This window comes from Zeugodacus cucurbitae, chromosome Y (assembly GCF_028554725.1).
Source record: "Zeugodacus cucurbitae isolate PBARC_wt_2022May chromosome Y, idZeuCucr1.2, whole genome shotgun sequence".
Lineage (NCBI taxonomy): Eukaryota > Metazoa > Arthropoda > Insecta > Diptera > Tephritidae > Zeugodacus > Zeugodacus cucurbitae.
Genome location: NC_071673.1, coordinates 5,013,623 through 5,040,551, shown reverse-complemented (window position 1 = coordinate 5,040,551; position 26,929 = coordinate 5,013,623). Strand labels below are relative to the sequence as shown.

General features: G+C 38.2%; 1 protein-coding gene across 8 annotated transcripts in view; it reads right to left on the bottom strand.

Moving 5' to 3' along the window:
* The window catches only part of LOC128923552 (protein rtoA-like), a 2,411,103-nt gene that overhangs the window by 1,153,969 nt on the left and 1,230,205 nt on the right, over positions 1-26,929 (bottom strand). For all 8 annotated transcript variants that reach the window (XM_054235822.1, XM_054235824.1, XM_054235823.1 and 5 more), the window contains one exon: positions 24,239-24,292. In XM_054235822.1, coding sequence (XP_054091797.1) covers positions 24,239-24,292 — 54 coding nt within the window. The remainder of the gene's footprint in view (positions 1-24,238; positions 24,293-26,929) is intronic.

The following is a 26,929-nucleotide window of genomic DNA, read 5'->3' as shown; positions in this document are numbered from 1 at the left end:
GCTGATCGACTTCGCTGGGGCCCGAAATATGGTCGTCTGTATTACCAGATTCCAGCATAAGAAAATACATCAAGCTGCTTGGCTGTCTCCTGATCGAAATACGCGGAACCAAATCGATCACGTTGTGATAGACGGAAGACATGTCTCCTGTGTTTTAGACGTGCGTACGCTCCGAGGACCAAATATAGACTCGGACCATTATCTGGTCGCAGCGAAGATACGCACCCGCCTCTGTGCAGCATAGAATGCCCGTCAACAAACACAAGGAAGGTTCGACGTCGAAAAGCTGCAATCGCAACAGACAGCCACGAAATACTCTACTCGACTTGCACTCCTGCTCTCTGAGAGCACTCGTCTCGTATGGTCGTCTGTAGTACTAGATTCCGGTATAAGAAAATCCATCAAGCTACTTGGCTGTCCCCGGATCGAATCACTCGCAACCAGATCGATCATGTTGTGATAGATGGACGACATGTCTCCAGTGTTTTTGATATGCGTACGCTTCGTGGTCCCAACATCGACTCGGACCACTATCTTGTAGCAGCTAAGATACGCACCCGCCTCTGTGTAGAAAAGCGCACACGTCAACAAACACAAGGAAGGTTCGACATCGAGAAGCTACAATCACAACCGGCAGCCGAACGATTTTCTACTCGACTTGCACACCTGCTCTCTGAGAGCACTCATCAGCATCTCGGTATAAGGGAGCTGTGGGACGGCATATCAAACTCCTTACGTACAGCTGCAACCGAAACCATTGGTTTTCGGAAAAGCCAAAAAACCAGCTGGTATGATGAGGATTGTCTTCTCGCAGTGGAGAGAAAACAGACTGCCTACCTCGCAATGTTGCGATCGACCGCAACACGAGCGGGATGGGAAAGATACCGAGAGCTGAAGAGGGAAGCGAGACTCATTTGCAGACAAAACAAGAAAGAGGCCGAAATGCATGAGAATGAAGAGTTTGACAAGCTGGCCGACAGGAGTAATGCTCGAAAATTTTACGAAAAGATCCGGCGACTAACTGAAGGTTTCAAGACCGGAGCGCACTCCTGTAGGACCCCCAGAGGTGATCTAGTTATTGATGACCAGAGTATACTAAGTTTGTGGAGGGAACACTTCTCCAGCCTGCTGAATGGCAGTGAAAGTACAACAACAGGAGATGGCGAACCCGATTCCCCAATCGACGACGATGGAGTAGATGTTCCATTGCCCGATCGTGAAGAAATTCGAATAGCAATTACCCGCTGGAAGAACAATAAGGCGGCGGGGGCCGATGGATTACCGGCCGAGCTATTCAAATATGGCGGCGAAACTAATACGGCTGTGTAAGCTGACGTTGAGCAACACCAAAAGCTCCGTCAGGATCGGGAAGGACCTCTCCGAGCCATTCGATACCAGACGAGGTTTCAGACAAGGTGACTCATTATCGTACGACTTCTTTAACTTGATGCTGGAAAAAATTATAAGAGCTGCAGAGCTAAATAGAGAAGGTACAATTTCCTACAAGAGTGTACAGCTACTGGCGTACGCCGATGATATCGATATCATTGGAAACAACACCCGCGCCGTCAGTTCAGCTTTTTCCAGACCGGATAAGGAAGCGAAGCGTATGGGTCTGGTGGTGAACGAGGACAAGACGAAATATCTCCTGTCATCAAACAAACAGTCAGCGCATTCGCGTCTTGGCTTCCACGTCACTGTTGACAGTCATAACTTTAAAGTTGTAGATAATTTCGTCTACCTGGGAACCAGCATTAACAGCAATAAAAATGTCAGCCTGGAAATCCAACGCAGAATCACTGTTGCCAACAGGTGCTACTATGGACTAAGTAGGCAATTGAAAAGTAAAGTCCTCTCTCGACGAACAAAAACCAAACTCTACAAGTCCCTCATCATTCCCGTCCTACTTTACGGTGCAGAAGCGTGGACGATGTCAACATCCGATGAGACGTCACTAGGAGTTTTCGAGAGAAAGGTTTTGCGTAAGATTTATGGTCCCTTAAACATTGGCAACGGCGAATACCGCAGACGATGGAATGATGAGCTGTATGTGTTATTCGACTACATAGACATAGTTCAGTGAATAAAAAAACAGCGGCTACGCTGGCTAGGTCATGTTGTTCGAATGGATGAAAGTGCTCCAGCTCTGAAAGTATTCGATGCAGTACCCGCTGGTGGAAGCCGAGGATACGGGAGACCTCCACTCCGATGGAAGGACCAGGTGGAGAGGGACCTGGCTTCGTTTGGTATAACCAATTGGAGCCAAACTGTCAGAAGGAGGGATACGTGGCGCGCTGTTTTGGACTCGGCTATAACCGCTGAAGAGGGAAGCGAGACGCATCTGCAGACAAAAAAAGAAAGAGGTCGAAATGCGTGAGTACGAAGAGCTTGAGAAGCTGGCAGACAGAGGGAATGCTCGAAAATTTTATGAAAAAATGAAGCGACTTAACGAAGGTTTCAAGACCGGAGCATCCTCATGTAGAGACCAAGGTGGTAATCTGGTAACCGATATCCAGGGCATACTGGGATTATGGAGGGAACACTTCTCCGACCTGCTGAATGGCAGTGAGAGTACAACACCAGGAGATGGCGAACCCGATCCCCCAATCGATGACGATGGAACAGATGTTCCATTATACGACCAAGAAGAAATTCGAATAGCAATTACCCGATTGAAGAACAACAAAGCAGCGGGGGCCGATAGATTACCGGCAGAACTATTCAAATACGGCGGCGAAGAACTGATAAGGTGCATGCGTCAGCTTCTTTGCAGAATATGGTCGGAAGAAAGCATGCCTGACGATTGGAATCTCAGTGTGCTCTGCCCAATCCATAAAAAGGGAAATCCCACAATCTGCGCCAATTACCGTGGGATCAGCCTCCTAAATATCGCATACAAGGTTCTATCGAGCGTACTGCGTGAAAGACTAAAGCCCACCGTCAACAAACTGATTGGACCTTATCAGTGTGGCTTTAGACCTGGAAAATCGACAACTGACCAGATATTCACCATGCGCCAAATCTTGGAGAAGACCCGTGAAAAGAGGATTGACACACACCACCTTTTTGTCGATTTTAAAGCTGCTTTCGACAGCACGAAAAGGAGTTGCCTTTACGCCGCGATGTCTGAATTTGGTATCCCCGCAAAACTAATACGGCTGTGTAAATTGACGTTGAGCAACTCCAAAAGCTCCGTCATGATTGGGAAGGACCTCTCCGAGCCGTTCCATACCAAACAAGGTTTCAGACAAGGTGACTCACTATCGTGCGACTTCTTTAACCTGATGCTGGAAAAAATTATAAGAGCCGCAGAGCTAAACCGAGAAGGTACAATCTTCTACAAGAGTGTACAGCTCCTGGCGTACGCCGATGATATTGATATCATCGGAAGCAACAACCGCGCCGTTTGTTCTGCTATTTCCCGCATGGATAAGGAGGCGAAGCGAATGGGTCTGGAGGTGAATGAGGGCAAGACGAAATATCTTCTGTCATCAAGCAAACAGTCGGCGCATTCGCGTCTTGGCTCCCACGTCACTGTTGACAGTCATAACTTCGAGGTCGTAGATAATTTCGTATACCTAGGAACCAGCATCAACAACACGAACAATGTCAGCCGCGAAATCCAGCGCAGAATAACTCTTGCCAACAGGTGCTACTTTGGACTGAGTAAGCAATTGATCAGTAAAGTCCTCTCTCGACGAACCAAAATCAAGCTCTACAAGTCGTTTATCATTCCCGTCCTGCTTTACGGTGCAGACGCGTGGACGAATTTTTCAAGTTAAAGACCCAGGGCCTGTGTGGTCATAAGAAAAGATATTGACTTCAGTGCAGGCAGTGTAGGCTAGCTGCGCAGCGAGTGAGGTGGTCTTTGTTTCAGCCTTCTTTCCGGGAGCAACCACTCTGCGAACGAAAGTGCAGAGTCTCAGTGCGTCGACTGTTTAACAAAGCTAAACGCACTGGAGAATGGAATGAATACAGGACAAGTCTTACTGAAAACATTAACGACTCTACAACCTGGGGATGCAACCCGTATATACTGCGATGGATGTACACCACGATCATCAGGCCCATAATCTCTTATGGAGCGGTGGCTTGGGTATCTAGGATCTCCCTGTCAACAGCAGAGAAACAGTTGACAAAACTGCAGCAGTTGGCCTGTTTATGCATCACTGGTGCTATGCGAACTTGTCCGACCGCAGCATTGGAGGCAATCCTGAACCTAACCCCACTCCACATGATGATTGGCTCTACGGCAAACAGTACTTTACTGTCCCAGACGAGACCAGGGCCAGGAAGCAGCAGGATGGTAAGCGCCCGACAATTGGAGATCATAGGGAGAAAACTTCCAATGGCTCTCCTCCCAAAGGACGACATTACCAAAAAGGTGCACTTTGAAAGAAAATTCAAGTTAGTATTGAATAACAAAAGAGATTGGGAGGACTCCTCCCTTAAGGAAGTCATTAGCAAAAGCACCCAACAATGGTACACTGATGGGTCTAAGACCACAGATGGTATAGGTGCCGGGCTCGCGGGACCACATATCAATCTGTTAATGCCCATGGAACACTTTCCCAGTATCTTTCAGGCTGCATGCGGTGAAATAATATCAGACAGGAACTATCACGGCGAACGAATTGCCATCATCAGTGATAGCCAGGCGGCTCTCCAGGCACTATCATCCTTCGAAATAAACTCGGGGTTGATCCTGGACTGCATTGGAAAACTCAATAGAGTGGGCAGCAACAACAAACTAACACTGTTCTGGGAAAAAATCGCGACCACCAGCCCTGCAGCGTTACTAAGTTTTCTTAGAGCTACAGGACTGGACGAGATTCTGTGATAAATAGGAGAGGGCACAATAGACCGTAGGTCGCAGTGCGATCCTCTAATAAATCTAATCTAATCTAATAACAACTTTGAAAATATTATTATTTTTATACGCTCGCAACAAAGTTTCTAGAGAGAGTATTATAGTTTTGTTCACATTACCGTTGTTTGTAACACCCAAAACTAAACGAGTTAGATATAGGGTTATATATACCAAAGTGATCAGGGTGAAGTGTGGAGTTCAAATCCGGATGTCTGTCTGTCCGTCCGTCTGTGCAAGCTGTAACTTGAGTAAAAATTAAGATATCTTGATGGAACTTGGAACACTTGTTTCTTGGCACATAAGGAAGGTTACTTTCAATGAGCATAATCGGACCACTGCCACGCCCACCAAATGGCGAAAACCGAAAACACATAAAGTGCCATAACTAAGCCATAAATAAAGCTATGGAAATAAAATTTGGTATGAAGGATCGCACTATGAAGGGGCATATTTGGATGTAATTTTTTTGGGAAAGTGGGCATGGCCCCGCCCCCTAATAAGTTTTTTGTACATATCTCGTAAACTACTAAAGCCATATCAACGAAATTCACAGGAGTCGTTTTTTTTCAGGCATTTCCTTATATAGTCCTAAAATGGACGATTTCGGATTATAACCACTTCCACCTCTCATACAAAGGTTATGTTGAAAACGGCTAAAATTGCTTTAATTCAGTAAGGGAAAACACCAGAAACCTTAAATTTAATTATCAATATATACAGAAGAACTTCACCCAAATTGGTATACAAAATTTTAAATGGGTGTGGCTCCGCCCACTTATGGGTCAAAAACCGTATTTCCGAAATTACTCGACCAATATCAATGAAATTTGGTTTGTAATATTTTCCTTGCATCCCAATGATATGTTGTGAAAATAGGCAGAATCGGTACACAACCACGCCTACTTCCCATCTATCAGATCTTTGAAGTCGAACTGAATCGTTTACCTTTCGATATGTAAAGTAAGCACTAGTGAAGATATCGGAACAGAACTTTGCGTAAATAATCATAGTGTGGCAGCTCCTTTCTAAAAATCACTGAAAAATCACGGACTCGGTGCTTCTAACCTAATAATGTTCGGTCACAACCGAACTTAGTCCTTCCTTACTTGTTTTTTTTTTGTATTTTTGTTGTCAATTCAAATAAAATTCTCTAATTATTATCTTCCTCGCAATTTTTATATATTTACTTAGATTAGATTAGATTATATAGTGAGGACTGCTCCGCGACTTAAGGTCTATTGTGCCCTCTCCAGTTATCACAGGTCCTTCTCCAACTCCGTCACGTTAAGAAATCTTAACTGTAAATACAATACAAAATGGGTGTGTAAGTACAAAAATACCTTGAAAGTCGGATTAAAACTTCGTTCTTCGATCATGTCTGTCATAAATGATGTCATTTGAAAACAACCGTTGTATTTTTGAGTGTTTGCTAGAAAATGTCTTGATTCTGTGGTGATGCTAATAAGGGCTATTTCACTTTCCCATTGAAGCAGCATAATCCGGGAGTTTCACCGGAAAACTTCAATGCATAACAATACTCGCAAGCAACCTTGAAATTCAATTATAAATTGGAACGTAATGATCGCAAAAATTTGTCAATGTAATTCAAAAGCGTGTAATTGCGAAGGAATGAAAAAATTGAAAAATGTATGTGTTTTTTGTAATTTATTTTTTTTTTACCAAATTGATATTGTGACTGATAACTTTTTTGTTTTTCAGTTTTGTTTTCTTCTTTATGAAAAGAAACCCCACTCCGATGTTTTGAACAATAAATGTGTGTTTAATATGGAATGTCAATTTTGTTTTTTATTCCACATTTTATTCGTGTTCTCGTCACGAAAATTGATTAAAAAGTATCCTATTTCCTGACCCCCGGCCCTAAGCTACCGCCAAACCAAATTTATGCCAAATCAGTTCAGCATGTCTTTAGTTATATATAGTTGAACTAACACTACCTACTTTTATATATATAGATAAATAAACTAGCAGACCGCTCCGACTTCGCACATTTCAAAAGTTATAAGTTTTTACACACTCTCCCATACATATGTATGTATGTACTTCCCTAAAAAAAAAGCTGAAGAGGGAAGCGAGACGCATCTGCAGACAAAAAAAGAAAGAGGCCGAAATGCGTGAGTACGAAGAGCTTGAGAAGATGGCAGACAGAGGTAATGCTCGAAAATTTTATGAAAAAATGAAGCGACTTAACGAATGTTTCAAGACCGGAGCATCCTCATGTAGAGACCAAGGTGGTAATCTGGTAACCGATGTCCAGGGCATACTGGGATTACGGAGGGAACACTTCTCCGACCTGCTGAATGGCAGTGAGATTACAACACCAGGAGATGCCGAACCCGATCCCACAATCGATGACGATGGAATAGATGTTCTATTACCCGACCATGAAGAAATCCGAATAGCAATTACCCGCTTGAAGAACAACAAAGCAGCGGCGGCCGAGAGATTACCGGCAGAGCTATTCAAATACGGCGGCGAAGAACTGATTAGGTGCATGCATCGGCTTCTTTGCAGAATATGGTCGGAAGAAAGCATGCCTGACGATTGGAATCTCAGTGTGCTCTGCCCAATCCATAAAAAGGGAGATCCCACAATCTGCGCCAATTACCGTGGGATCAGCCTCCTAAATATCGCATGCAAGGTTCTATCGAGCGTACTGCGTGAAAGACTAAAGCCAACCGTCAACAAACTGATTGGACCTTATCAGTGTGGCATTAGACCTGGAAAATCGACAACTGACCAGATATTCACCATGCGCCAAATCTTGGAGAAGACCCGTGAAAAGAGGATCGACACACACCACCTTTTTGTCGATTTTAAAGCTGCCTTCGACAGCACGAAAAGGAGCTGCCTTTATGCCGCGATCTCTGAATTTGGTATCCCCGCAAAACTAATACGGCTGAGTAAGTTGACGTTGAGCAACACCAAAAGCTCCGTCATGATTGGGAAGGACCTCTCCGAGCCGTTCGATACCAAACAAGGTTTCAGACAAGGTGACTCACTATCGTGCGACTTCTTTAACCTGATGCTGGAAAAAATTATAAGAGCTGCAGAGCTAAACCGAGAAGGTACAATCTTCTACAAGAGTGTAAAGCTCCTGGCGTACGCCGATGATATTGATATCATCGGAAGCAACAACCGCGCCGTTTGTTCCGCTTTTTCCCGCATGGATAAGGAGGCTAAGCGAATGGGTCTGGAGGTGAATGAGGGCAAGACGAAATATCTCCTGTCATCAAGCAAACAGTCGGCGTATTCGCGTCTTGGCTCCCACGTCACTGTTGACAGTCATAACTTCGAGGTCGTAGATAATTTCGTATACCTGGGAAACAGCATCAACAACACGAACAATGTCAGCCTCGAAATCCAGCGCAGAATAACTCTTGCCAACAGGTGCTACTTTGGACTGAGTAAGCAATTGAACAGTAAAGTCCTCTCTCGACGAACCAAAATCAAGCTCTACAAGTCGCTTATCATTCCCGTCCTGCTTTACGGTGCAGAAGCGTGGACGATGTCAACATCAGATGAGACGACACTAGGAGTTTTCGAGAGGAAAATTTTGCGCAAGATTTATGGTCCTCAGAACATTGGCAACGGCGAATACCGCAGACGATGGAACGAGTTATACGACGACATTGACATAGTTCAGCGAATAAAAAGACAGCGGCTACGGTGGCTAGGTCATGTTGTGCGAATGGACGAAAACGCTCAAGCCCTGAAAATGTTCGATGCAGTAAACGCCGGAGGAACCCGAGGAAGGGGAAGGCCTCCACTCCGTTGGAGGGACCAGGTGGAGAGCGACCTGGTTACACTTGGGATCTCCAACTGGCGCCGAACTGCGAAGGAGCGAGAGAGGTGGCGCACTATCGTCGATTCGGCTATAACCGGCTAAACGGTTGCAACGCCAATCACATACATACAAAATGAGGAAAATTCGAACATGAAATTATATTTTATTTGCAATGAGCTAAAACTTGATTACGACCTCTTGTCTAGTGCGAGCTTGTATATATCTAATATAATATTTTGTTCTTCAAGCCGCTGCACACGCTCCGTTGTTGACTCTCAAGCGCGTACTTGGGAGGTTTTGAAATTTTATTCAGTAAGCAGCTGCGAGTTACTCGACTCTCTGGCATGCGATTGCGATGCGAAGAGAATGACGTGCAAGGTGATTTTCAGTTTCAGATTAAGATCCTCCATCACGAAGTCTTTTTAATACCCTCACATGGTAACTATTCCCAGAAAGTTAAGATTCTAGCAATAAATATAGCATACTTATGTTACTTGCGGTGAATGTAGTTTTCCAATTTTAAGCTTTTTTATAAAATTCAACATTTTTTTCAATTTGCACATTTCCTTTGAATTTTTTCAAGTTTTATTTTTAATTCTGCTTTGATGTTATTTAATTTTTTTCTCTTTCTTCATATGTCTTCTTCGTGTTGTTCTTAAACCGAGTACTTACAAATCATGATGTTCGTTATTTAAGGCACTCAATGTAACAAATTTGTTTTTCGTTATTTCGGAAAACTACTGTAATCGTTCGATAGTGTGTGTAAATAATATTTGTCAGTACGTGTATAATTTTTTTAAGTGAAAACTTCTTATGGAGCGTTGGGCACTTTTGTAGGTGAGCATTTTCAGCCGTTCTCTCGACAGACGAGATTTTACACAGATATACTCCGCGTGTATTCTTATAATAGTGGTACTCATTTAACGTCGTAAACTTATGGCAACATCGCAAAATTACAATATCGTAAAACAGCTGTTAATTTTTACATGCATTTCATTTTACGACAATCTTGCAAATATGCGAGACCTTTTTCAGTGGCATTCATGGCATGCTTACAATTAATTCACAATAAGCTGATATTACCCCAATATTGCCAAAGAGCGCTCATTTAACATTTGTTGCCATATTGCAAATTTACTATATTTATATCATTGCAACGTTAAATGAGTACCACTAATATATGTATACTATACGCGCATGGGTATTCGTTCATGCTCTCGCGACATACCACATTACATACCTACAGTGGCTCACAGCTTATTTCGAGTAAGCAACATTTTTGATAATACTGATATGAAATTAATATTTTTTGCTCTGGACTAAATGAACGAATGATGCAATTATATTGATAATTTAGTTTTAAATACAAAACATGTAAACAAATTTACAAAAGTATTCAAATTCAATATTTTATTAAACAAAAACTAAAAACACTCATAATTCATGGATCACAGCTGCATCAGAGTTTATTTATATTTATTTTATAAATGGATATTAAACGGAAAATTTATTTATTTAATTATTTCATTTGACTTGTGTTGTTGCTATGGTATTGTGTTAAAAAAAAAAAACAAATCTAAAGTGTTAATAGAATTAATAAAAACATTGTTGTAGTGCTTTTGTATACTATAGTGTTACTATATTTTGTATACATTATTACAACTGCTGCTCGTCATCACGTAAGTAAATTATTATTTTATTTGGTAAATTTGTACAATTGTACCTAGTATACAAGGATAAATTACTACCAACAATTCAATTCTAATAACTTAAAAATAATAATTAAAAGCTACATGTTAGAGAAATTCATTTGCTGCTAAAGTTTGAAGTTGATAAATTTTTACAAAATTACAGAAAATCTCGAAATTTCGGAAAATTAACTGTTCAAAAATGAACATGTATGTTGGCGTCAAGAAGCCACACTTAGTTTTTATGCAGCAATACATTTAATTTTTTATTACTCTACATATTAAGAATATTAAATAAGAAAAATGTAATAACATATACAGTCCACTGAACATAAATATGTATGTTCAAATATATTTAACGAACATACATACATACATACATATAATACATACATTTATATATACAACGTACATATATTTATATGAGGCACGCATGCATCTATATGCAACATGCATGCACTCAACAAACACATTTATATGTATGCACAAGATAACCTATTGGTTATAAAAATACATTTGTGCTTATCGTGCAACATATAAAATATACATATAGACATACACACATACATATATAATTAGTTCTTAAGATAATTCTAAAATTTGTATATAAGTAAGTAAAAAACCAAAATAAAATCAGAATGAAATAGTTCTCACTCAAGCTTGGTGTTTCAAATATTTTCCCCGACCCGCGGTAAGAGGTATTTGAAATCAGCTTGTTTTTAAATATTTGGTCCTTCGAGCCGGATAGAGAGATCCGGAGCCGAAGAGAGATCCAATTAAGAAGGCCTGCTATTAGAATATAGAGGCACCTATTACAAAATTTGGTCCAAACGAGCCTAGAAAGGAACTCTACCAAATAGTAAAGCCCTGTTATTATTAAAAATACAGGCAAGGAGAAAAACTTTACTAAGTGAAAGTATTGTTTTGGAAATTAAATTATTATATAAGACGTATTAGCAGGAGACAATACGCATTGGTTAAAAAAAAAACTGTTACTCAAAGAATTTTAACAGCTGTGAGTCGAGGCACAGCAAGATCAACAAGGCGATCGAAAAAATAACCTCTAATTCTTTGAGGAATATAAACAGTTTACAATATGTCGAACACTGCGGACTTATTGATGAGGCAAAGGTGCTGCAAGAAGAAATTACAGCACGGTGCCAAAATGATGACGATTTGGAAAACATTGAATTGGCGTGGAACGAATTCGTCAGCAACCATGCAAAGTTGGCAGGAAAAGTGGCGCCGAACCACGAATACTTCGCCAGAAATGTGTATGAAACTTTACGGCTGGAATGCAAAGCCGCAAATGAAAGGAAACAAGCTCAAGAGCAGCTCAAAATAGAGCAAGCATCCAAAGGAATGGATATAGGGGCAAGAGCATGTAGCCCAACCGATGATATTGCTAAAAGTCTGTTGTTGCAAGCCATTGAGAAAAGATCAGAAAAAATAAGATCTATCATTGAAGAGGCAAAAGCAAACATTCATATTGTCGACGAAGCTGAACTTGAAAGGTATCAAGACCGGATAAAAAATTTATGGAACTGCGTGGAGAAAAATATGGACGAATTATCCTATAAATACGGCGTGACGTTCATTAGTGTCGAAGCAGACGAATTACCGGTTGAAGTGACCGAAATTGTTCGAATGATAAAAAAACAAAAGGAAACTAACTGTAAAAAAGCAGAGGAAAAATGGGAACTTCCAAAGATGGAATTGCAGAAATTCTCAGGTGAATTTAGAGAATGGCAATCATTTAAAGAGTTATTCGAAGAGTATGTCCATAATAATAAGGACATTAGTGACTCTAAAAAACTGAGTTATTTGAAGTCATGTCTTCAAGGAGATGCCAGACTGATGGTTAGTCACCTGATAACGGGGTCAGGTGCAAATTACAATACTGCATGGGAGTTAATGACACGCAGGTACGATAACACACGCAAACAGTTTAACGATAATCTGGAGAGGCTGATAGAGCTACCACCGCTGACGGATGAGTCAGCATATAAAATGAAAAAATTCTTGGATGCTGTAAATGAATGCATCACTTTAATCAAGAAAAAAGGAACGTTAGAAGACGTTCTAGCCCAACTGGTGTTAAGAAAATTTTCAAGACAACTACTTCGAGAATACGAAAATATAGTACGAAAACCGACTGATATACAAAATTTGTCGGACGCAATCTCATTTCTGGAGCACCAATACAGTACCCAGAATTCTATGCAAGAATCAAATAAATACTTATCTCGAGGTATAAACTGGCAACAACAAAACAAAGTATATAATTCATTAAATGAAACAAACAAACAAGAAGGAAAAATAAGTTCTCGACAGAATTGCAATTGCTGCCAAATGACAGGACATGACATCCTTAGATGTGAAAAATTTAAAAAATTAACTGTCGAACGTCGATTAGAGGTAGTGCGCAAAAATCAGCTATGTTTCAGATGCTTAGGACAACACGCACCAAGGAATTGTATCAAAACTTGGAAATGCAGGGTATGTGAAAAATCACACAATACGCTGCTACATGAAGACAAACCAAGTCAAAAAATATCATCAAACATGACCAAGCAGAAAACAGCAGATACATTTTTAGCAACCGCAATCATTAAGGTGACAACGTCAAAAGGAACGTTAGAACTAAGGGCCTTGATAGACAGCGGTTCGCAGAAAACTTTAATTTCTGAAGAAGCAGTGCAGATGTTAAGATTACCAAAAATAAAAGTAACAACCGAGATAAGCGGCGTCTCAGCAGAATGCGTAGAAGTCTCGCGTCACAAAGTTCAATTGGAAATAAGACCCAGATTTATTAGCAAGTTTGTAGCAGAAACAGAAGCTCTGGTGCTATCTAAATTGCACAAAGCACTTCCAATAAAAATATTTGAAAAGAAGGCGTATATTTGGAAAAACAAATTACTAGCGGATCCAAATTTCAACAAACCAAGTCGTATTGATGTGGTCTGTGTCTGGGAATATTGAAAGATCCAGAAGCAAAGAAGTAATAGCAGCAATGACAACGCTTAAACTAGAGGAATTAGAAAGATTCTGGGAAATGGAAGAAGATGAAGAGGAGCCTAAACCAGAAGATGACATATGCGAACAAAATTATATACTGACGACAACACGTGATTTAACAGATAGACGATTTGTTGTGGCCATACCATTTAAAAAGGAGAAAGAACTTGGAGAATCGAGGAAGACAGCGGTTGCACGACTTATCAGTATGGAAAAGAAATTTGATGCGAGAGAGGATCTAAAAGACGGTTACAAAAAGTTCATGCGGGAGTATCAAGAGATGAGACACATGAAGGAAGTAGAAAAGATGGGTCAAGGTAAATATTACTTGCCGCATCAAGCAGTAATTAAAAAGGAAAGCACAACAACAAAATTAAGAGTGGTCTTTGACGCATCTGCAAAAACAACAAATGGATACAGTTTGAACGACGTAATGCTAATCGGGCTAAAACTACAAAAAGACATTGTAGATATCATCGTAAAATGGCGTATGTGGCGTTATGTGATGAGTGCTGACGTCGAAAAGATGTATCGACAAATAAAAGTCAGAGAGGAAGATCAAGAATACCAGTATATTCTATGGAGAGAAAATCCGCAGGAGAAAATAAAAGAGTTTAAACTTACAACAGTCACATATGGCACAGCAGCAGCACCATTTTTAGCAGTAAGAACGTTACATGAGATTGGGAACATTTACTGCAAAGACAATAAAAACGTACATGATGTCATAAAGAACGATTTTTACATGGACGATCTCATGACAGGAGGTCACACTATTCAAGACTGTAAAGAATTACGCGAGAAACTAATGCAAACTTTACAGTGTGCAGGATTTCATTTGAGAAAATGGTTATCAAATAATCCTGAAATAATTGATGAATATACACAGGAGGCAAATGAAATTATTCAAATCGAAGAAACGGATTCAGTAAAAACATTGGGATTACAATGGGAACCAAAACGCGATCTTTTTAAGTTCAAGGCAGCAACACAACAGATAGAAAAAATAACCAAACGGACAATATTATCACAATTGGCCAAAATATTTGATCCACTTGGATGGCTTGCACCAGTAACAATTGTAGGCAGATGCTTTATGCAAAAACTTTGGTCGGCTGGTGGATCTTGGGACGAGCCATTAAACAAAGAGTTAGAAGAAGAGTGGCTGTAATTCGCTAAACAATTGGATGCATTAGATGAAATAACTATTCCACGCTGGATCGGTACAAATAGCAACACCAAGTTGGAATTGCACGCATTTGGAGACGCATCTGATAAAGCATATGCAGCAGTAATATATGCAAAAGTGGGACAGCAAGTGACACTGTTGCTAGCCAAAAGCAAAGTGAACCCTATTAAAAATAGAAAAACAATACCCAAATGAGAACTTTGCGGTGCACATCTACTGGCTATTATATTAAATAGAGTCAAGAAGACATTGAATTTGAAATGTAAAATGTACGCATGGAGTGATTCAATGGTTACACTGGCATGGATCCAAAATAAAAACAACAAAGAGAAGTTTATACGCACCAGAGTAAACTATATTAATGAAATGATTCCGGAAGCCGAATGGAAGTATGTAAAATCGAGTGAAAATCCAGCAGATGTTGCATCAAGAGGGACATCACCTGATTGTTACAACATAAGCTATGGTTGCAAGGACCGTCGTGGCTTCAATTAAATGCAGATCACTGGCCGAAAGGGATAGAAGAAAAAATTATTACTACAACTACAACAAGAAGAGAGAAGATTCTCTTCAATAATACAAAAGTTTTCAGACCTAGGAAAACTAATTAGAGTAATGGCATATGTGATGCGATTCACTAATAAAATTCGAAGAAAAACAATAAAAGCGGATTATTTAACAGTAGACGAGATGCAATTAGCAAAGAAAAATATAATTAAAATGCAACAAAATTTGGATTTCTATGATGAAATACGACAATTAAAAAATGGCAAGGTATTGGATAGGAAAAACAAACTATCAACATTATATCCTTTTGTGGATAAAGATGGCATTTTAAGAGTAGGAGGAAGACTACAAAATTCTGAAATCTGTTATGCCACTAAACATCCAATCATACTCAAGAATTGTGAATTAGCGAATTTGATTATACAGGAAGCACATAAAACAACATTACATGGAGGCATTAGTTTAATGCGGACACACATCAGGAGAGAGTTCTGGATCATTCGCATGAAAAGTCAACTAAAGCAGTATGTGAGAAAATGTGTTCGATGCACTCGATATAATCAAGAAGTAGTAACACAATTAATGGGAAATTTGCCATCATGTCGAGTTATTCCTAGTCATCCATTTAATAATACAGGAGTGGATTATGCAGGACCATTTCAAATACGCTGTTCAAAAGGTAGAGGCCAAAAATCATACAAAGGATATATTGCTGTCTTTGTATGCATGGTGACGAAGGCAATTCATCTGGAAGCCGTAAGCGATTTAACAACGGAAACATTTTTGGCAGCATTACGGCGTTTCTTTGCGAGAAGAGGAAAAAGTGCTAATATGTATTCAGACAATGGCACGAACTTTGTGGGAGCAGCTAAATTTTTGGACAAAGACTTAAAACTGGTTATTTCAAACAACAAAGTTATTGCACCTATTATGGAGAGAGAAGGTATCAAGTGGCATTTTATTCCCCCGGCAAGTCCTCACTTTGGAGGAATTTGGGAGGCAGGTGTTAAATCTATGAAATATCACCTTAAGCGGATTATAGGTGATAGTACTCTCACATATGAAGAGTTAACTACGCTGTTAACACAAATTGAGGCAGTTTTAAATTCACGTCCGCTTTATACAACTGGAGAAGATTGCGAAGATCACAATATACTCACTCCAGGACATTTTTTAATTGGAAGAACATTACTGAGTGCGCCAGAACCGTTTCAAGAAACTAAATTGACAACGTTGGATAGATGGAGTCTTCTGCAAAAAATGAAATACCAATTTTGGAAGAATTGGAAAGAGGAATATTTGCATACTTTACAACAAAGATATAAATGGAAACTACCGATGAGCAATATAAAAGAGGGACAAATTGTGTTGCTAAAAAACGAGACTTCTCATCCAGCAAAATGGCCGATGGGAAAAATTATTGAAACGCATAAAGGATCTGATGGAATAGTGAGAGTAGTAACCATTCAGACACAAGATAGTGCTGTGAAAAGGCCTATCAGTAAAATATGTCCACTCTACTCGGAAGAAAAAGAGAAAAGTTTACAACAAGAAAACTTAAAAAATTGTAGACGCAGAAAGATAACTACAATGTCGGTAATAACTTGCATGCTTTTACTAAAGCAAACAGCGATGGCAACGAAGATTGGCGGAGATGTTCGCATAAAAGAGATACCTAGCAAAAGTGCTATATATCTAGAGAAAACTGCCATGGTTGATATTGAAATATCTACGTGGAACTTAGTAGTATATTACAACATAGAACCCTACTTCAACCAAATGGACAGAATAGCCAATTACATTGCGAGAATGAAAACACAATGTCATCTTCTTAACAATTTTGAATCAAGCTGTGAGATGATGAACTCCGCACTAGAAAAAAGGTTCAAGGCATTGGAAATGGATAATAATCTTTTACTACAACCGACACGTCGAGCACCGTTTGAGTTTGTAGGTACTATTCATCACATTCTGTTTGGAACAATGGATGCAGATGATCGAAAAGAGTTAGAGCAAGACCTAACTAATTTATTAGATAACGAGAAGAATTTGAAACAATTGATCCAGAAACAGACGTCTGTCATTGATTCATCATTGAATATTATGAAGAAATCGCAAGAAGAAATGCGAGAAACTTTCGTTAAAATGAATGGACAATTGAATTTATTCTTCTCAGAATTAATAAAAAATCTGAACGCCGAGAGGATGGCATTAATGTATCAAATGATGGTAACACAACTCGATATGACATTAACGGAATGTGAAAATATTCAATCATCAATTATCAATTTATTAATTGATATTAACCATGGGCATTTAAACCCACAACTTTTAAGACCAACTCAAATGAGTGAAGAAATATCGAAAATTAGAAACGAACTTTCACCCAAGTTAAAACTTCTGGGAGCGCAAAAGGAAGAAATACTAAAAAATGTATACAAACTGATGAGAGGAAAAGGAATTATAATGGATAATAGAGTAGTAATCAAAACAACCATTCCATTATTCGCACGTGAAACGTCAACATTATTTAGGGTTATTCCAATTCCCTTTCAACATGATGAAGAAATGATGATTCCAATAATAAAAGGAAACTACCTAATTTACAACTTCGGTTTAGATGCATACAATTTGTTACAACAAGCAGAGTTGGATAGATGTGATACAAGTTTAGACAACCAATACATATGTAAAGGAAGCTGGCCTTGGAAACCATCTTCAAACCAGTCATGTGAAATCGCGGTATTACGTGGCATGACAACAAAGAACTGTCTATTCAAAAAAGGGCATTGGACTAGCTTTTGGATAAAACTTCAAACTGGCAATACTTGGCTTTACAATATATTTTCAAATGGAACTATAGATATAGAATGCAGCAAATCAAAGGAATTTTTCAATATACCAGCGAAAGGCATAATGGAGTTAGGAGAAGGATGCACTGGCCGATACAAAGGAGTTATTCTTGCGGCTTCACAACATTTTAACTCGCAAAAGGTAATTGAGGCACCTGTAAATCAACCGATGATGGAAGTAAACGAAGTACCCAACCCTCAAGTAATTGTTCAACAAGAGACTTTAACTACAAGTATAAACGACATCAAGGAGTTACAAAACATTGTGAAACAACTCAAAAAAGAAAACATCGAATTAAAAGAGGTCAAAATACATCATGTTACCGGACACGTCTCATTGGTACTTTTTATGATCGGTGTGGTGGTGGCAATCATCATTTATTATCGACTAAAAACCAGGCGACGATTACAAGCTGCAGTCGCCTTTCCAGGAGTCACTTTTGTCGCCCGGGAGAATGTTCAAAAATGAACATGTATGTTGGCGTCAAAAAGCCACACTTAGTTTTTATGCAGCAATACATTTAATTTTTTATTACTCTACATATTAAGAATATTAAATAAGAAAAATGTAATAACATATACAGTCCACTGAACATAAATATGTATGTTCAAATATATTTAACGAACATACATACATACATACATATAATACATACATTTATATATACAACGTACATATATTTATATGAGGCACGCAGGCATCTATATGCAACATGCATGCACTCAACAAACACATTTATATGTATGCACAAGATAACCTATTGGTTATAAAAATACATTTGGGCAATTGCTTGTGTGCATTTGAAATAACCCCTTATCGTGCAACATATAAAATATACATATAGACATACACACATACATATATAATTAGTTCTTAAGATAATTCTAAAATTTGTATATAAGTAAGTAAAAAACCAAAATAAAATCAGAATGAAATAGTTCTCACTCAAGTTTGGTGTTTCAAATATTTTCCCCGACCCGCGGTAAGAGGTATTTGAAATCAGCTTGTTTTTAAATATTTGGTCCTTCGAGCCGGATAGAGAGATCCGGAGCCGAAGAGAGATCCAATTAAGAAGGCCTGCTATTAGAATATAGAGGCACCTATTACATTAACTCTATTCAATTTATTAATTTATTCTAAAGCTGCTTCCGCACTATTTATGATGAAAATTAAAAGAAGATTTGATCATTATCCCATGATTTTGAGTGGAGATTTCAACATAAGCTTTGCTGATGTCAAAAATCAATCATTAATTAAATTTTTATATGAAGAATTTGATTTTACGATGTCCAATGATCGCAATTTTAGCACAACAAAATACAAAACTACTATTGATGCAGTATTTACAAGATATATAAATAGATTTAAATCAAAATTGTTCATTTCATATTTTAGTTACCATAGACATATTGTTTCAGTTTTAGAATTTGATGAAAATCCTGATAATAATGATGAAAATGCTGATAATGATGATGTAAGAGTTGTTGAAATTATGGATGAGAATTGATAAATTTTGTATTTACTATTTACTAATATTTACTCATTTAAATAAAACCACTTCCTTTGAATATAGTTTCTATATTATTATACTTCATGTCCATTCATAAAGTGACCACATTGTTTTGATAAACTTGATTTTTTATGTACAATTTCTCATGTCGCGAGCGCACCTAAAAATTCTCACCCAAAAAAGTGCCCAATAAGTGACCATAAGTTCAAGTTTTCACTTCTACCTGCACTTCCGGAGTGAACCCCCACTAGGTTATGTAGTTGGCTTTGTATATTTATACAATAGCTGGCCCAGCGGAGAAGTTTCTTCCGCGTTAGAGCAGATAAATGAGCAGATTTGATTTTATTGAGTTCATTTTCATGCATTGAATATGATAATAAAAAAATTAAGTATTTTAATAATTCTTTATTAGTTATGTATTTTGGTGCATAGGTTGCACTCTTCAGCGAAGCATCTTGTAATTTACAATGAGACGTTTTTCATTTTATAATCAGGCAAGAACAAATAACGCAGATGGTCGTCTGTCCCGTGAACATGCCACATATACATAATTGACCAAAAACATGAATTTTCTAAATTCAGGTCACATACTTTACTACATACTAGGAGTAGCCTTCTTATTTGTTAACGGTCATAGAGAATGTAAGATGGATCGCAAATTGAAGTCGTTTAAACTCCAACGGCAAATCGGTTGCTATCACCGGAATCCTCGGAATGAGAACTTCACCTTCGAACTTTCCTTTGAGTATTATGGCATAGATCACATTGTTCATAAATTTTCTACTATTTACCACTAAACGCGTTCAGTAGTCAGTTTTATATGGTTTAAGTTTCGATGCATGACTACTACGGAGCCAATAGTCGTAAATTGTGCGATGGCAAGCCAGACACGACCAAGAGTTTTAAAAATTCAATTGGATCATAGGTAGTGGCTTTTATTACACAATTTAGGGGGGGTCAGTTTTGACAACTTTTTTTTTTCATTTTTTTTTTTTTATTTTTTTCTGAGCCATCAACATCTCAAGAATATTGTGTTAAAGTTTTAGGTCATTCGGAGAAAAACTAACGAAGTTACAGCAGGTTGAATAACGGTACCTCCAGCTACCTGCGCTGAGTGTACAAAACTTTTAATCGATTTTCCCAAATATGTCATTTTTAAAGTCGGGGACCAGCTTACAGAAAAAACGACTACATCGATCGTTTTGAAATTTTGAACAAATATTATACATATATATAGCTCTCGATGAGTTTTTCCAAAAATTTTAATTGCTAACAATTTTACAATAACAAAAAGGCGATTTTTATACTCTCGCAACAAATGTTGATAAAGAGAATATTATAGTTTTGTTCACATAACCGTTGTTTGTAACACCCAAAACTAAACGAGTTAGATATAGGGTTATATATGTATACCAAAGTGATCAGGGTGAAGAGTGGAGTTCAAATCCGAATGTCTGTCTGTCCGTCCGTCCGTTTGTGCAAGCTGTAACTTGAGTAAAAATTAAGATATCTTGATGAAACTTGGCACTTGGCTCGAAAATGAGTAAAATCGGACCACTGCCACGCCCACAAAATGGCGAAAACCGAAAACACATAAAGTGCCATAACTAAGCCATAAATAAAGCTTGTTTATTTTTTTTTTTTTATTTATCAAATTGATGTTGTGATTGATAATTTTTTTTTGTTTTTCAGTTTTGTTTTCATTTTTATGAAAATAAATCCTACTCAGATGTTTTGAACAATAAATTTTGGTTTTATATGGAATGTCAATTGCGTTTTTTATTCCATTTATTCACGTTCTCGTATATTATACATATTATATATTCCTCTCTCGACGAACCAAAATCAAACTCTACAAGTCGCTTATCATTCCCGTCCTGCTTTATGGTGCAGAAGCTTGGACGATATCAACATCAGATGAGACGACACTAGGAGTTTTACTGACACTAGCGAATACCGCAGACGATGGAACGATGAGCTATACGAGGTACACGACGACATTGACATAGTTCAGCGAATAAAAAGACAGCGGCTACGCTGGCTAGGTCATGTTGTCCGAATTGACGAAAATACTCCAGCCCTGAAAGTGTTCGATGCAGTACCCGCCGGAAGAAGCCGAGGAAGGGGAAGGCCTCCACTCCGTTAGAGGGAGAGCGACCTGGTTACACTTGGAATCTCCAACTGGCGCCGAACTGCGAAGGAAAGAGAAGAGTGGCGCGCTCTCAACGATTCGGCTATAACCGGCTAAACGGTTGAACGCCAATAACATACATATTCACGAAAAATGTATAAAATGTATATGTTTTATATATGTAATAGATTACAAGTGTTTGAATATAAATACTTACATTTGTTTGTTAATTTTCTCATTTGTCGGCTTGTTTGTGCATATCATAGTTGGCCTTCAAAAATGTTTACATTGAGCCAGGTGTTCAAAGTGATCAGAGTGACGAGTAGATTTGAAATCCGGATGTCTTTCCGTCCGTCCGTCCGTGGACTTGGCACAAATATTCCTTGGGACCATGAGAGGCACGAATAATAACCACGCCCACCTCCCAAACATAGGTTAGGTTGAAAATGACTAAAATTGATTTAACTCACTAACGAAAATCGTCAGAAACACTAAATTTCACAGAAATAATAGCAGAAGGAAGCTGCATTCAGATTTTTTTACAAAATGAAAAATGGGAGTGGAATCGCCCACTTATAGGTCAAAAACCATATCTCAAGAACTACTTGACAGATTTCAATGAAATTCGGGATATAATATTTTCTTGACTCCCTGATAATACGGATAAAAAATGGGCGAATCGGATTGAATTCCATCTTATTCGTTCACTTTATAAGATGTACATAAGGAACCAATGAAGATAGCGGAATAAAAATTTTCACACAAATAGTGCATATTATCTCTGGCTTCACTTGTGAAAAAATAGTCGACAACGATCTATAACTTTTCAAGACCCCGGATATCGAACATGTTGAACTCAGCGCCTAAGGGTAAATTTTAACTGAAAATATGGGTAAATCTCTCAGATAATTTAATGTAATTCAGAGGAAATTATTTTCTTCTAATAGTGTGTCCCTGTTCCAAAAATTATTAAAATCGGGTGATAACATCTCCGTGCTCCCATATATCTAATTATAGGTTTTTCAAAAATAAAATATCTTAGAAAGTTAAGTAAGCGAATAGTCTGGGAAATAATTTACCTTGCTGGTAAAAATTAATGAAATCGGTTCGAGAATTACCTTATCCCTCTACTATATGTGACGATTTTCATTATTATATTAAACTTTATGCCGAATTTATAGGTAAATTTGTAAGTTATCTTAATCAAATTTCTTCAATAAATTGTGAGAGTATAAAATGTTCGGTTGCACCCGAACTTAGCCTTTCCTTACTTATTAAATTTGTTTTTGTGTGACGTTATACGTTTGCGATTTTTGTTTTTTCAATCACAAGTGATTGAGTGTATATATACTTTAATATATATTAGAATATTTTGTGTTTGAATTTTTACGGGTGGTGTAGGCGCGTGTTAGGCTTACGTGCGTTACCCACATTGTTATCGGGTGTGGACTATCACAGAGTCTCAGTGTGTTGTCCTGTGGTCGGTGTTTTCTACTATCTGGCTTGAGGCTAATGGAGCCTGCCTCAAAGTATGAGGCACTTCTAAATACGGTTATAACTGAAAATGCTCAACTGCGAGGTCAAGTTGATGCTCTTAGAGAAGATTGTATTCTCCCCACCGAGCATATCGATGGTGTCTACCGCGGTGTTGGTGGGTGAGCTTTTGGTACCTGTGCTGGAGGCGATTGCTTCGGAACTGCCGAAGCTGGTGGAGACGTGGTCGGTGGTAATTAGGAGCATGACTCCTACAGCTTCATCTAAGGAAATCATCAAGAGAGTTCTTAAGGAGGTTGAGCGTACTGATACGCACTCATCCTTTTGCAGAGAGGGAGAAAGTGGCAAGTAATATCATGTCATTAGTTCAGGGGGTTCTCACCGAAATATCCAAATATGAGTTCGTGAGGATGGTCAGACGGCCCAGGAAGGTGGCCCCTGATGGTAGTACTAATGTTGCCCTTGAGGGCTCGGAAAAATTAATGTCCACCCCCTGGAAGAGGGAAGGTGCTACATCAAGTGGTTCTCCTTCAGAGTGCGGCCGGATAGCCCTGATCCTGGCTGCTTCCGGTGTATGGCTTTCGACCATAGAGAGGCTGAGAAGGCCACTGCCGGTTATAGCAATGCTGTCCGATCAACTGTGGTGTTGTTGGTCGTGCCCTCGTCAGACACTGATGGGTGGGTTATTCCAGGTAAATTGTCAGGGATGATATGCCATAAAGTTTGAGCTGGGTGGTTGTATGAATAAGTGAGGGTGTGGGAGGGTCCAATCTACAGTGGATTTGTTGGTCGTGCTGCAATTGCTGCATTAGTTGTGAATGATTGCAGCTACGATTGTGTCAATGATCTTAAAGGGTGACAATGATCTTAAAGGGTAGACTGTCGCCGCTGTATTTACCGATTGTTCGTCAAATATCTGGGGTTGATCATGAGTGAGGGAATGTGTTTTACTCTTATGGGTAATTCTCTACTAGCCAATTATAAGCTCTGTAAACTGGCAATTAAATACATTTTTTTGCTTCTCAAACACTCTTGAGATTTTTCAATAAATATAAGATTAATAAAATATGAACCTTTTATATTGATTTGTGTTTAATATTTAAAATTTAGAAATTTATTTTAGATTAATAATTTCAAAAATTTTAAAATCTATACGTTTTTTTACTTACTTACTTTCTTTGTTTTTGTTGTCGAATCTTCTCCGCTATTGATTGAGTGAAACTGATACTGAAAAATAAACACGTCAAGAATTAGCATCCGAAGAATATACATATATGTATGTAAATAATAAGGATGATGGCATTATTTAATATACATATGTATGTACAGTGGAACTTCTATAACTCTAAGTTCTCCATTATTCGAAGTCTTGAAGTGGTAATAGCGTTTAGAAGGAAATTTTATACAAATTTACTTCCAGAAGTTGAACTTCTATAACTCGAAGTTCTCCATAATTCGAACTATTGAATTGGCACTAGAAGGCGAATTTCATACAAATTTCCTTCCATAAGTCGAACATTTTTCGGGGAAATCCCACTTTGTAACAGATGCTCATGTAGAATTCGCCGCGCGTAATTAAAACTTTTGTATTCACTCACACGCTGCTTATTTGCAAGCTTGATAAATCCTTTTAGTTTCTTGCTATTTCATTTTTTCTTTTATGTATTTATGTAAGTCATTCCTGTTTGGTTGAAAGGAAATATGAATTGCGCTTATTATCCACTCGTAGTGTACATATATAAAAAAAAATTAATTTGCGATGGCGCCGTCATGTGTTTTAAAATGTTTGTCACTTATGGAAAAAGTGAACTTAATAAAAGAAATAGAAAGTGGTGCAAAGAAAAAAGATATGGCTTTAAAGTACGGTGTTCCGGCGAGTACAGTTTCTACATTCTATTGTAAAAAACAAAGACGTAATTGTAACATCATTTGAATGTGGCACTTGTACTATATCCTGCAAAAGAATGAAGCTGTTTTAGAATTTTTTTCAGCAGCTAGAAACCAAAATATGCCAATATCTGGAGTCATGTTGAAAGAGAAAGCAATGAAATTTGCAAAGCGATTTGGTGAAAAAGATTTTAAGGCACACACTGGTTGGCTTGATAAATGGAATCAAAGGTAATGAAGAAGACTTTTAACTAATAAGAGGTTTAACTAATGTGAAAATAAAATTCAAGTTTCGTTTTAGACATGGTATGGTGATTCAGTATGGTGAAAGCAATGACGTTCGTGACGAGGACTGCCAAAAATGACAAATTCAAGTATTTCCCCAACCTTTGGGAAAGTACAAAGAATTCTGATTGGCAAAAGTCAGAATCCTCTTTGCTTTCGTATTGTTAAATGGTTGCCTGACGATTATAAGGCTAATTCCAAAGATGGATGACCGGCCATCTGTTTGAACAATGGATTCTGAAATTAGACCAACAATTTTTAAAATCTGGACGAAAAGTATTATTATTTATTGATAATTGTCAGGCACATCCCAAAGAGGTACAAATAAAATTAAAATCTATTGAACTGGCCTTTTTTCAACCTAATACCAGGGCACCTCGGCTAAGGCATAATACAAAATTAAACATTTTTCTACTGAGGCAGAATTTTAAGAGTCCCTGAATCGTATGAAGGCGAACAAAAAATATGATATTATACTTATGGATTGCATAAATCATATAACAAAGGCATGGGATACAGACGTCAAGAGCCAAACAATAGTTAACTGCTTCCGCAATATTGAATTCCTATTTAAATACGAATATTAATACACTAAACAGATTAAAATCTCTTTTTATTGAAACAAATAAGCAAAAACTATATGTTCAGCGAAAAATTACAGAATACATTTTTTAATTTATGTACACAAGCAAAAAACTTTATGCGAATTAATTAAATAAAACTGTGCATAAATCTGTGTAGAGGTTTTCAAAATTTTTATTTTTTATCGAAAATTTTTATAATTTTCTTTCTAACTCGAAGTTTTTTGTGGATTATGGTGATTCGAATTAGAGAAGTTCCATTGTATGTATATTTATCAGCAATCTGGGGGATTACTTTGTAAGGCGTTACGAATAGAAATGCTTTATTAAGGTGAATTGCGTTGCGAAAGGAATCGGTACTACGTAAAACTTTGGAATTGTAGAAAATGTTGAAATGTTTTTTTGTTCACATATTTTCAAAAAAGTTTACATTACTGCCGGAAAAAAATGAGAAAGTAAACAAATTTAACAAGTAAATAAGGGCTAAGTTCGGGTGTAACTGAACATTTTATACTCTCGCAATTTATTGATGTAATTTTATATATATTTGGTATAAAGTTCAATAGAATAACGAAAATCATCATAAATAGTATATGGGGACTGAGGTAATTCCTAAACAGATATCACTCGTTTTCACCACCAAGATACGATATATCGAAGACTATAAGGGTGGGACCAAGTGTAGAAGTTCACGCAAGTGAGGAAAGTTTTTGATTGTCATTCACTTGGGAGTGGCCAAAAACGATTCTTCTCCACATGGTTCAAGCAGCTCACGACTTCCGGTTTTAGACCAAGTATCCTCTGGGTAGCCAACAGACATCCGTTTGAAGGCGAGCTAAAGTGAGAAGGCGAAGCCCGCTTATGCGGTTGTACGTAGGGTTTGGGACCCACCACATAAAAACACCCCCCAATGAAAAACGAAAGCCTCGGATGAGACACCCCCTTTTGATGACGACCCCTGCAAAGGTTTTAAGGATAATGATATAAGGGCATGCACCTGGAATGTCCGGACCCTTAATTGGGAAGGTGCCCCTGCCCAGCTGGTTGATGTCCTCATACGACTCAAGGCTAACATCACCGCCATCCAAGAAGTGCGATGGACGGGACAAGG